This window comes from Durio zibethinus, chromosome 8 (genome assembly GCF_047325235.1).
Source record: "Durio zibethinus cultivar Kanyao isolate XHJ-2024 chromosome 8, ASM4732523v1, whole genome shotgun sequence".
Classification (NCBI taxonomy): Eukaryota; Viridiplantae; Streptophyta; class Magnoliopsida; order Malvales; family Malvaceae; genus Durio; species Durio zibethinus.
This window is the reverse complement of record NC_143169.1, coordinates 23,437,249-23,449,332: the sequence shown is the minus strand read 5'-3', so window position 1 is coordinate 23,449,332 and position 12,084 is coordinate 23,437,249. Positions and strand designations below refer to the sequence as shown.

Sequence of the window (12,084 nt, the reverse complement as noted above, 5' to 3'; positions counted from 1 at the left end):
GAGATTCTACTTAGCTCATTCTGATTCCACCACTTAATTTTTTTCCTCCAAATAATTAACGCCCTATTCAAGATAATTTCAATATAACAGTAATTAATCAACCCATTTTTGAGACAAATGATACCAAAAACAATTAAGTTAAATAAAAGTTAACTCAACTAACTAATATTGACAGTCTGATCTCCTTTTATTAAAATGACCATGTCTCAATATATCCAAATTAAAATTAAGATCTCTTTAATATGTTAGAAACTAAACTTAATAGGCTTTTTGACCATATATGGCCTATCTTGTGATTTCTTGTGGATTAATTATAATAATTTTTAAAATCCATGTCTAATAAAAAATTATACATTTATTCATAGAAAACTCGAAATTCAATTTCGCTTGTTTTGTTGAAAAGTAGACTCGATGAATTTTTTAAACACGTATGGCTCAATACATAATTCTTTGTGTAAAAATTAAGAGGAATTTTGTAATTCCTCCTTGTTGTTGCTACTAGGTAGCCTACACATCTTTAAGTAAATATTAAACTACTCTTCATAGAAATTTCAAAATTGACTCCTATTTATTTCCTTGGAACGTAAATTCAGCAAGCTTTTCAATGATATATAATAATCATAGTAGTATTTTATCCCTTAATATAGAATATTATCCTAATCCATCACTACAAACATTAGGGTTCATATCAAGTTTCATACAAAATAAAAAATTTTCTTTCTATCCCCATCAAATTTTTATTTTTTAGTTTTACAGCAATAAAATCACATTATCAAACTTTCTCAATGCTTAATTAGATCATAATTAAAGTATAAATTATTTGCCCAAACTAATCTTGAAGAGGGATAATGGAAACCCTAAAATTTTAAGATTTTTCGATTACAAATTACACCTCAAAACTTAAAAATCAATACTCTAAAATTGAAGAAAATTATTTACACACCTCTAATAGATAATTTACCTTGCAGATTTTGTTGTTATTCTTTACTTGGGATCCTTCGATTTGTTTTTTTTGTATAAGAAATAGAGGAGAATTAAGCTTGTATTTTTCTTTTGATTAGTCATCGATTAAAAATTGTAGAATAAGTTAATCCTATTAAAAAATTAAGTTATTTATCAATATGTACTTTGTATTTTTCATTCTTTATTAAAAAATTGCTTCACTTATAAAAATATTTAAAACAGTCTTTTTTTTATGGGTATTACATATATCATGTCCAAACATTAATATATATATATATATATATATTACAAAAGAGGTCGTTGGAGTGAAGAAAGAATTCTAAATGTCGGAATTTAAATTGTAAACCCATTAAAGGTCAATTTAGTTTTGATATTGCAATTATAAAAAAGTTTAGATTAAAAAAGTGTTTTTAGAAAATGAAATAAGAAAGTGGGATTAAAATTTTTAAGTATTTAATAGTGTTATGAAAAAAATATTATGAGTAATTAAAATATCTAAAAAAATATATAAAATATTAAAATATTATAAATATAAAGTAATGTAGTGATATTTTTATTATAAAAATATTTTTTCATCTCAAAAATATTTTTTGAGTAACTTTTTATGTTTGAGTTACAAAACAAATTTTTAAATTGAAAAGTAATTTTTTTTCGCTGTTTAGCATTTAAGTTGAATCAAAAAGCATATTTTGAATACAAAAATTATTTTCAATAATAATATTAAATTAAATTTTAATATTATTTTTAAAAATAATTATATAAATTAATCGAATTAAATATTATATTGCACCAATCATTTTTCCTACCACATTACAGTAGCAAATGGAGTAATTATATGAAGTAGATATAATAAAGACCTACAACATTTGGGTCATAACATTTATGATGAGTTTAATTTCATGCAACTATAAAACCACTGTCAAATAAATTCAAAAAATTTGAATAAAAAATAAAAAATTTATCATAATTTTTCAATTCACAAATGCCAAAAATTGTTTTATTTGATAAGATAGGATTTATGGAGTTATACATATATGAACAAAATCCAAATTCCAACATATCCACAAAACAAGTCACACATTACTTCTTTTTTTTTTCTCTTATCCCCAAGGATAAAATTGCTGCAACCTCCACTCTTTAAGGCCCCAAACCAACCAAAAACTAGATACAATCGACTTATCGTCCAATCCCTTCACCAAAGTATCCACATCCACTGCCCTTTGCCTTCCTCTTGTCCCTTTCTTGAATTTTGTGTATCTTTTTCCATTTATTTTGGTTTTGTTTTATTTATTTAAAATCCTTCATTTATTGAGTTGGTTGGACATTCGAATTAGTCTTCCCACATTGATTAAACATCATGGTTGGTGCCACATTTCTTTTTCTTGGGTATCCAAGTGTAGGATCTAATTTTCCTTCTTTCTACCTTATATTTTGGTTTTGAGCTTTCTTCTTTCGTGGGTTGTTGTTGCCTTTTGTGTTCATTGAAAAGCTTTGGTTTTCTTCTCATGGCCATTTGTTTTTCGCTTTGATAACGTCTTTCTTTTTATTTGCCATTTTGTCAAGTGCCCATTTTCTTTTTGCTCCATGTATTTGGGTTTTAAAGTTTTCTCCTTTCTGAGTCTCAGGCATTGATTAGCCTTCGTTTTTCTTCAAGCAACCATTTTTTTTATGGTCCGTTGTCTGAAGTTTCTCTTCTCTCTTTCAAAGATTAGTTTTTTTATCTTCCCTTTAAATACCCACTTGCATTTTGTTTGGATTTCATGGTTTCTTCTTCAAACATGTAGGCCATGCTTATGGTAAGCACATTTATCTCCTTTCTTAGGTTCATTGCTCCTATTATGTTACCTTTGATCGCCTTATGTTGCTTTTCACGCCAATGTTAATTAGGTGTTTTGGATTTCTTCAAATTTCAATGCTTTTTCATTGTATTTACATTTTCTTATCTGAAATGGAAATGTTTATTTGTATTTAGTCTTTCCATTATTTGCTTTCTTCATTTTAATTAAGCTTTCAGAGTTTTGGTTGGTTTCTTGTTTGCTTCAACTTGACTGAATTGAAGTTGTCTTTAATGGGAAGATTTTATATCTGATATTTCTTGGACTAGGATGGAAATTGGTATCTCTTTTGATTATTTATCTCCTTGTAGTGTTTGCTTGTAGACTATATGGTTGGTGGTGTTAGTATCAAATGTCGAAACTTCCTCAATATCAATTTTCTTCTTTGGAATTTTTATTCCAAAATTGACATGATTGAAGGTTTTCTTTTCTTTTTTTTCCTCACTACCTTTTTGTATTTGTTATGGAATTGATGAATGAAGGAGGGACGAAACTAGGAGCAGGTACTCTTGTTACTAAGGAGATTTTGATATTGCAATGTGACATTGCTGCCTAAACAGACAGTTTTGGCCATAAAGTCTTATCAAAATCAGGCTCAGATGTTGGTTAAGAACTACTTATTGGCAGATCCCTTCATTCCATACACTTCCATCCTTGTTGGCATTCTTGCTTGCAAAGTGGTATACTGACTTTTTGCCCCTAGTAATTATGTTTAGCTTTTGAATTCAGAATCATTGAATCCTAAGACAGGATGTTTCCTTATGCCCTCAAATGAATTGCAGGAATGAATTAATGTATTTTAAATTAAATCATATCTATTTTGACTATGTTATGTGATTACATGGGTGCATTTCCCTTGGTCTGCTTTATTGAAATTCAGTTTAAATGTTTTTCCCCATACCTCAGGCCTGATCTTACCCAGTTAATCAGCAGCTTTTATGTCAAGACTTACCCTGGTCTTACTAAAATTCAAAGAGTAGAGTGGAACAATCGGTTAGTGTAGTACATGATCTGGTTTTTCCTTATTTTTCGCTTCTGTTATCATTTTCATTCTCTCATATGTCAGTAACATATTTTTGGCAGTGGTGTCTCTACAATTCATGCCATATTTGTTTCCGCTTTGTCATTGTACTTTGTTTTCTGGTCGGATCTCTTTTCTGATCAACAGCTTGCCGATCTTGTTGTCTTCCGAAGCTCACCACTCTCTACTTTTGTATTAGGGGTAAGTGTTAACCTTCTTATGTGGTCTTGAAGAGGTTCAGCTATGCATCTTGTGGACAATTTATTTGTTGAGTATAGATTCTCAAATGTGAACTAGGATTAATGCTCTATGCTTATTTAATGAGGCATTGCTATGTCCTATGTATATGCTTATGATGCCTCTGTATTTTCAGCTCATTCATTAGGATGAGAATTGCTTATAGTTTCTTCGAAGAAGAAAGCTTCCTTTATCATTTTCACCTTTTGGATGAAAGTGATTTGCATATGTTCAGAACAAAGTGCATGATGGCAACCGGAAGGGACATCCCTTCTTTTATTCTCTGTTTCACTCAAAACATTTTGAGGATGCGTGTCATCCTTAGTTGTCCACAGCTTCTTTGGTCACTTTCCTGGATAAATTTTGTGTGCCAACTTTTGGTACAAATCCTAGGACTTTTAACATAATTGTTACATATTTTACAGGTTTCTGTTGGATACTTCCTTTCCGATCTGGGAATGATTTTGTGGCTATTTCCCTCTTTAGGTGGAATAGAATATTTAAGTGTATTCTCTATGTGGAAAGTACTCTGGCTTACATTTTATTTATTTGTTTATTTTGTTACTGTTGTAAGGAATGATAGTAACGGTTTAACTGTTGCCACTGTCCCTAAACATCCTTTCAAGCTGTATCTTTAAATACTCAGATGTTTTCCTTACTCCGTTCAACTTAAGACAAACCCATTTGGTTCATTCACTGAATATGCAAGAGACTTCTAGATCAGAGGATTCAATTTAAACCCATTTGACTCGTGTCATTGTTTTGTTGAGTAAAGATGAATCTTCATAAAATTGGTAACTGTTTAAAAGCATAGTAGGCAACAAATTATGAGTTATCGCATGCTTAAAGTGCTTATGTTCATGGAGTATATGCAATGGTAAGGGATGACTCATAATATACTAGCATCTGATTGCAGGTTATACATCATTCTTTTTCTGGAATTGCTGTGGCATATTCAATGTTTACTGGAGAAGCACAGCTTTATACGTACATGGTTCTTATATCTGAGGTAACAACTCCAGAGATTAATATGAGATGGTAAGTTCAGACTGGATAGGTTTTATTTGTTGAAATTCTGATTTTAAACCATCTCTTGTTTCTGTGACGAAGGTATCTTGATACAGCTGGTATGAAGAGGTCCAATGCATATCTCATTAATGGTGTTGTCATCTTTTTTGTTTGGCTGGTGAGCTAAACTTTTCTCAGGTTTTCATTATTAACGGACATGTGATCTTACATGTCACACCATAGAACCTGCATCATAGAAAGAATAGGAAAAAGGAGGGGAAGAAAAGTTGAATTGATAATTGGTTCTGATTGTCCATCAAAACAAGCTGACCGGAGTTTCTCCATCAGTTAGAAGCTTTTTTTAGGATTTTGCATATGTTTGTGAGCAAAGATAGCAGAAGATACTTAGTTTTGGTTTTTTTTTTTTTACTGCTTTTTTTCATTTTTAGTGAGTTCCTTTTCCTTGAACTTTAAACCTTTCCTAGAAACTAAAGAAAACTATGAATTGCAGATTGCCAGAGTTCTGCTATTTGGCTACATGTTCTACCATGTGTACTTCCATTATAATCAGGTAATTTCTCCTCCCTGATAATTTAGCTTTAACTGAATATTTTTGTTGTCTTCAACTACTTTGCTGCGTCAACTAATATTTTTATGGTTCCGTATCTTTTAGATTTTCACGAATTGGTTTTTTTCAATATCTGGTTGTCACTGAGAAGAGAGAAGAAGAATAGTATTAAAAGTAGGAATCTATCATTTTTTTATTCAACAGTGATTCCAAATTTCCGGTGGCTATTAGATTCCAGCTTTGCTGCAATACCTTTTCCCGTTGCCCCATCTTTTTTTTAATAAATTCACCTTGTCGTTCTTATTTGAAGCCAAAGAGGGCATATGTTATTTAAATTTTTAGTGATTCATGAGTTCTAAGTGTTGCTTATCTGTATTTTTAAAGCATGACTCTTCTTTGTTTCAGTCTCCTTTCATGCTGAAATTCACCCCCTTTTGTAGTTGTCTTTCGAATTTATTCTGTATGCTTGCTACTTTCTTGTTGATTGATCCTGTACTTCCTTCTGTAAGACTGTAACCGACTCTTTAGAAATTCCGAACCCAAACTGTGAACTATTTAACTAATTCTGGCATCACTGATTACTTTGCTATAAGTATCTGGTAGAATCTGTTCCAACTTGTTTGGCTAAGTAGGTGATCAAGATGCATACCTTTGGCTATGTCTTGGTTTTCGGGGTGCCGTTGGTGTTAGCTACCATGAACTTGATGTGGTTTTCGAAGATTATTAAAGGTTTGGTGAAGACTGTAGCAAAGATGCAATGACGGATATAGGAAGTAGACGTGAATCTAATATCTTCAGATATTGCTCTGCCCTGAGATTTGTATATTTTTCTACTTCTGCCATGTAAAAATGATTGAGAAAATGTCAAAATCTGAGTACCAAAGAAAATGAAAAGTAAATCTGATCCGGTTTTTCCAGTTGATGGAGATGGAATTGCTGTAAATGGTTCCAATTGAATGCACTATTTCGGTAATCACTTAAATAGTCATATCTTGCAATTATTTGGCTTTCGTGAAAGATTTCCACGAACAAGAAATGTTTTAATGCAAAAACATTCCATTATATTCCATGTTCATGATCACTTTCTTCTATCTATTTGATAAGCGTTGATCATTTCCACTGGAACAGACATAAAACTATGATCTCAGCAGTGGGTACTAAACCAACCAATCTCATAATTTAGACAACAGCTCAACATTCCAAAACATTCCAATATATTCCATGTTCATGATCACTTTCTTGTATATAATAATAAGGCAATAAAACTTTCTCAATGATTCACAGTTTTTCTGAGTCCTTTTTCTGGCTGATATTTGCAGTATTGCTCTGCAAATTCTTTGCCTACTCACATTATTTCATTAGCATATTGAGGATTTTCTGGTTGAACTACCAAAAAAATACTCTTCTTCAGAAATGTCGTTTTATTCAATTTAGCAATGGGATTCTAAATATATGATTTGATTCACCAACATTCCTTTCCTCTAGAGTTCTGGTTCTTTTCTCTGATTTCATTTATTTTTTTTCATTGTAACAACTAATTCTAATTTTAAACCATTCTACCTCTAGGGCTATACTTGTATTATAAAACACCAAAAGCTGTATCAATAATGATCTGCATGGAACAGTCCAGTTACCTCAATACTTACCTGCAACTCAGCAAGAAAGATGTAACCTAATAATATCAACATTTTTCTTCTCAAATTTTTTCATATAACCACCATTGCAGATAGTGGTTTTTAGTGCTGAAAACTCAAGTCTAATACTTAACATCATATTTTTAGTCCTTCAGATACGGGTAAAGCATTAAGTCTTTCGGTGGCATGTCTCCGTTAAAATTGAGACAACATCGACCAAATAAAACAATCAACTTTACTGATTTATGAACAGATATTTGGGAGGAAAATTTTCCATAGCATGGCTTTCCTTACACAAGTAATTAAGATAACAGAACTAGGCAAACAGGTAATTGTTCCTGAAGTTTCTTCTAAAAACCAGATAAGGGGTTGGCAGAAATGAGCTGGATTCTTGATTAACCACACATCATAGCAGAGATTTGTTCATTAGAGTCTAGAAATCAGACGTTACTTAATCACTTATTCTATATAAAAAGCACCTTTACATATTTCCATAGTCCTTTAAGATTAAGCCCCATATAATTTACCTAATCTGTAATTAACGGTTGTTGACACAGACAATGCGTTAGGGCGAATCTTGAACATCATTTTAAGAATTTAAAATTTTGGTACAAGAAGTGGCATGCGAACAGGGTCTTCTTTCTATTTTTGTCTTTAATTTTTTTCATTTTCCTTGTAAGATCAACATCTATTGCAGCAGCTCCATCTTGTCTATGCCTATATCAAGTACAGGGAAGAAAGACAAGTGAAACTAAACAAGTAGCTATCAAGCTTTCAATTTAGATGCCACATTTCCTTGACTAGTTCTAGTCTTCCTTTCTTGATTTCAGCATAAATTTGTTGAGCTAAACTGATCAGGCTTTAAACTTTCAAAGCCTTGAACCTTTTCTGTTCTCTTTTTCACTTGAAGTTCAAAGATGATGAATTGGTCCAAGTGACTTAGCCGCATATCCAAATAATCTGATACGATTAGTACATTTATAACCCAAAGAAAAAAAAAGTATACTTTTAAAGCTCTTTGATGCGTTACTTTGCTGTAAGAATCCCATTATAAAGCTGAATAAAAGACAAACTAAAACAAGTCCAAGCAGTTAAGATTCTTGCAATGTTAAGAAAAGGATTGAAGTTTTTTGCATATGCAGTGTTTCAGATGGCAAATAAACAAAGTTCTTACAATAATCTGGCAAATACATTTCATTAGTTGTAATCCCAAATAAAATAAAAAGTAATGTTTTCGAAAGTGGTCTGATATTGCAATCCAACATCATTTAATACTAAATTTAGAGAAATAATTTTGCCAAATGAATTAAAACGCATGTGACAATTATGTGTCATATGCGACGGTTGATCGTCAGTTTGTGCTTAACATATACACGCTGGAGTATGGATCTTCCCGTCATAACCATGTTATTGCCTGCAGAAAAGAAGGATTTGGTCCAAAGAATTTTCTTATTAATTTAGAGATTAAAGCTCCCAAAGCCGCATATTCAATCTTTTGGAGTATTCAGATGATATATAGTGGCATGAAGGCCACTATCTCCTTTGATTCTCTGAGCCCTGTGGCCTGCCCAATGTCTCAATCTGAGGCTAAAGGCAATGCGGCCGTTATTTCTGCCAGTGTCTTCACTCTCATTATAATACGAACAAAATGAGACTGGATTCAATCTCGTTTGCAAGTCTTGAATCAAATAGGGGACTGATCAGACGAAATTTTCTAACCTCATTCATTGAGTAGAAATAAACAAGCAAAACAACTCCCTCATTCAAAGCCTTTTCAGTGACATTGTTTCAGAAAATTTTCAGAAGAACAGATTTCGAAACTCGTATTGTTAGTTATAACTCTGCTACAACAGTATTCAAGCAAACAAAATCCCATATTTTAAGCATTTTAAAAAGGTTTAGCACATGCATTCACTAAAAAAAGGCATGCCTTTCATAATATCTTAACTGATGAAAATGTTTCTTCCAAAAGCAGTTGTTTTCAATGATTAGCCAAGTACTACATGCGATTCGTGCTCGCCACTATTAGCAGTGTTAAGTTTCAAAGACATAATATTCCATGGAAGCTCCTGCTTCACATGAAACTGAAACATGGGTCCCCGTTTACTTTCTTGAATCAGATCGATAAACAAAACTTTGATACCATATAAAACGTATTATAATATTTGGCATGCGCACTTTAACTAGCTTCAAAAGGGATTTGATTTGCAGTGCTACCCTGCAATTATCCATTCAGCTGGCGCCGCTTGCCTTCCATTTCTACTTCAACTAATATCCATGCACAAAACTTTTGTTTTCTTTCATCTTAGTATTCTTTGATCATAATTCATGGACATGTTGGTGGGCATAAATGCGGATCACGCGCACACCACGTTCAAAAATCCTACTCATATTGTTCTGTTGATGCAACATCGTTTATATTTATACATAAGCCTCATTTCAGCCATAAATTAAGCAATATTTTCCATCTATAAATACCTTCTTTCAGTAGATGCAATTCATCTTAGAACACAAACAAACAGTTTCCAATGGCAACTTCTTACTCCACCACCACCATTCTTTTCCTCCTCCTACTCATTGCATTCTTCAATTTCAATCAAACCCAAGCTGGGAACAGAAACCCTAATTCAGTTGTTCTTGGTCTAATACGTTCTAGCACTTCCTTTCCTATACCTAAACTCTCCAAATACTCAAGAAAGAGACTTTCAGAAGTATCAGATATGATTGAGCCATTGAGGCCAATTAGAGATGGATATTTGATAACTTTAAATATAGGAACACCTGCTCAGGTCATTCAAGTTTACATGGATACTGGGAGTGACCTGACTTGGGTTCCTTGTGGTAATCTATCCTTTGATTGCCTGGATTGTGATGATTATAGGAACAATAAGTTTGTGGGTACTTTCTCCCCTTCTCATTCTTCTTCGTCTGTTAGAGACTCCTGCGATAGCTCTCTTTGCATTGACATCCATAGCTCCGATAACTCTTTTGATCCATGTGTTGAGGCTGGATGTTCATTAAGTACCCTTCTCAAAGCCACCTGTTCTAGGCCTTGCCCTTCCTTTGCCTATACCTATGGTGAAGGAGGACTAGTCACAGGCACACTCACCAGGGATAACCTTAGAATTCATGGTAGTAGCCCTGATATCACAAGGGACATTTCCAGGTTTTCTTTTGGTTGTGTCGGCTCTACTTATCGAGAGCCTATTGGTATTGCAGGGTTTGGTAGGGGTGTCCTTTCTCTACCTTCACAGTTGGGGTTCCTCCAAAAAGGATTTTCTCACTGCTTCTTGCCCTTCAAGTATGCCAACAATCCGAATATTTCAAGCCCATTATCCATGGGAGATGTTGCTATATCGTCCAATAACAATTTACAGTTCACCCCACTATTGAAGAGTCCCATGTTCCCCAACAACTATTACATCGGTCTAGAGGCCATAACTGTAGGCAATACTAGTTCCGCTGAAGTCCCTTTGAACTTGAGGGAGTTTGATTCAGAAGGTAATGGGGGAATGTTGATTGATTCAGGAACCACTTACACTCACCTCCCTGAGCCATTCTATTCCCAACTTCTCTCAATGCTCCAATCACTGGTAACCTATCCCCGAGCCACAGATGTGGAGACCCAAACAGGATTTGATCTCTGTTATGGAGTTCCATGTCCAAATAACAGATTTACAAATGACCCTTTCCCTTCAATCACTTTTCATTTCTTGAACAATGTCAGTCTTATTCTGCCCCAAGATAATTACTTCTATGCCATGAGTGCTCCAAGTAACTCAACTGGGGTCAAATGCCTATTGTTTCAAAGGATGGATGACAGTAATTATGGACCAGCCGGGGTGTTTGGGAACTTCCAACAGCAAAATGTGAAAGTTGTCTATGACTTCGAGAAAGAGAGAATTGGTTTTCAACCTATGGACTGTGCTGCAGCCGCAGCCTCTCAGGGATTTCACAAGAACTGATTTAAGTGGTATTTAATTTGTAGTTCCTGCTGTTAGCCAATGGTGCATCTCTTGGCCCATATAATAATGAGGAACGAGAGTTTCCAGATGAATAATATGCTGTAACTGCTGCTTTTTTTTTTTTTTAACCTAGTTTGTACATGACAACTGACAAAAATGTACAAACTAGAATTTGATGATGCAAGGTTTTGGATTTATCAAGAAAAAGGAGCTGTTTTTGTTCTTATTGCTTAGCTACAAAGGGACAAATTATGGTGGAACAGCTTTATCTATATTATCAGAGTAATGGGTGTGAGATGATGCGGTGTTGCACATGCCAAAAAAAAAAAAAAACCATTTTAAAATTGCTGGAATCGTGAGCAACTTTGACATCATTGGATTCTTTTTCTAGTTCCATGTTACTGACGATAAAGTAGATGTATTTGTTTAGAATGAAATCATGCAATGAATCATTAGTATTGACATAGAGATTCACTTCCAAAGGAAGCTTAATTCGTCGTCTACTCAGCCTTTTTCATGTCCTAACTGGCACAAGTCCAAGCATTAGATTGAAGTTTCGTCTTGCCGGCTAGAAATCCACTCCACAATCACGGAAAATAGAATGTCTTCTTGTATTAAATGAAGTTAGACGGTTGCCAAATAACATGAATTTGGATTTTGAATGCTACTATTAAACAATTTATTAACAAGAAAAGAGTGATAAAAACCAAACGAAGCCATTGTCCGGTTAGAAAATGGGAAACTCAAAGAAACAAAAGAAGCGATTGTCACAGTTCGCACATTGATCCAGGCGTGGAGGAGCTGTCCGAGGCCAGCAATATCCTTGTCCAAGTATGCCCAAGTGAATATCTCG

General features: G+C 33.5%; 2 protein-coding genes across 2 annotated transcripts; both read left to right on the top strand.

The window, feature by feature from the left end:
• Positions 1–3,261: 3,261 nt before the first annotated feature.
• Positions 3,262–6,643, top strand: LOC111279064 (uncharacterized). The gene is made up of 8 exons (XM_089765091.1): positions 3,262–3,309; positions 3,426–3,478; positions 3,705–3,791; positions 3,882–4,020; positions 4,973–5,094; positions 5,167–5,242; positions 5,576–5,635; positions 6,265–6,643. The coding sequence occupies exons 1-8, from the start codon at positions 3,262–3,264 to the stop codon at positions 6,391–6,393; spliced, it is 714 nt and encodes a 237-aa protein (XP_089621217.1). The 3' UTR covers positions 6,394–6,643.
• Positions 6,644–8,164: 1,521 nt separating this feature from the next.
• LOC111279061 (putative aspartyl protease At4g16563) lies at positions 8,165–11,336 on the top strand. The gene has a single exon (XM_022865964.2). The coding sequence runs from the start codon at positions 9,795–9,797 to the stop codon at positions 11,229–11,231; it is 1,437 nt and encodes a 478-aa protein (XP_022721699.2). The 5' UTR covers positions 8,165–9,794; the 3' UTR covers positions 11,232–11,336.
• Positions 11,337–12,084: the final 748 nt, after the last annotated feature.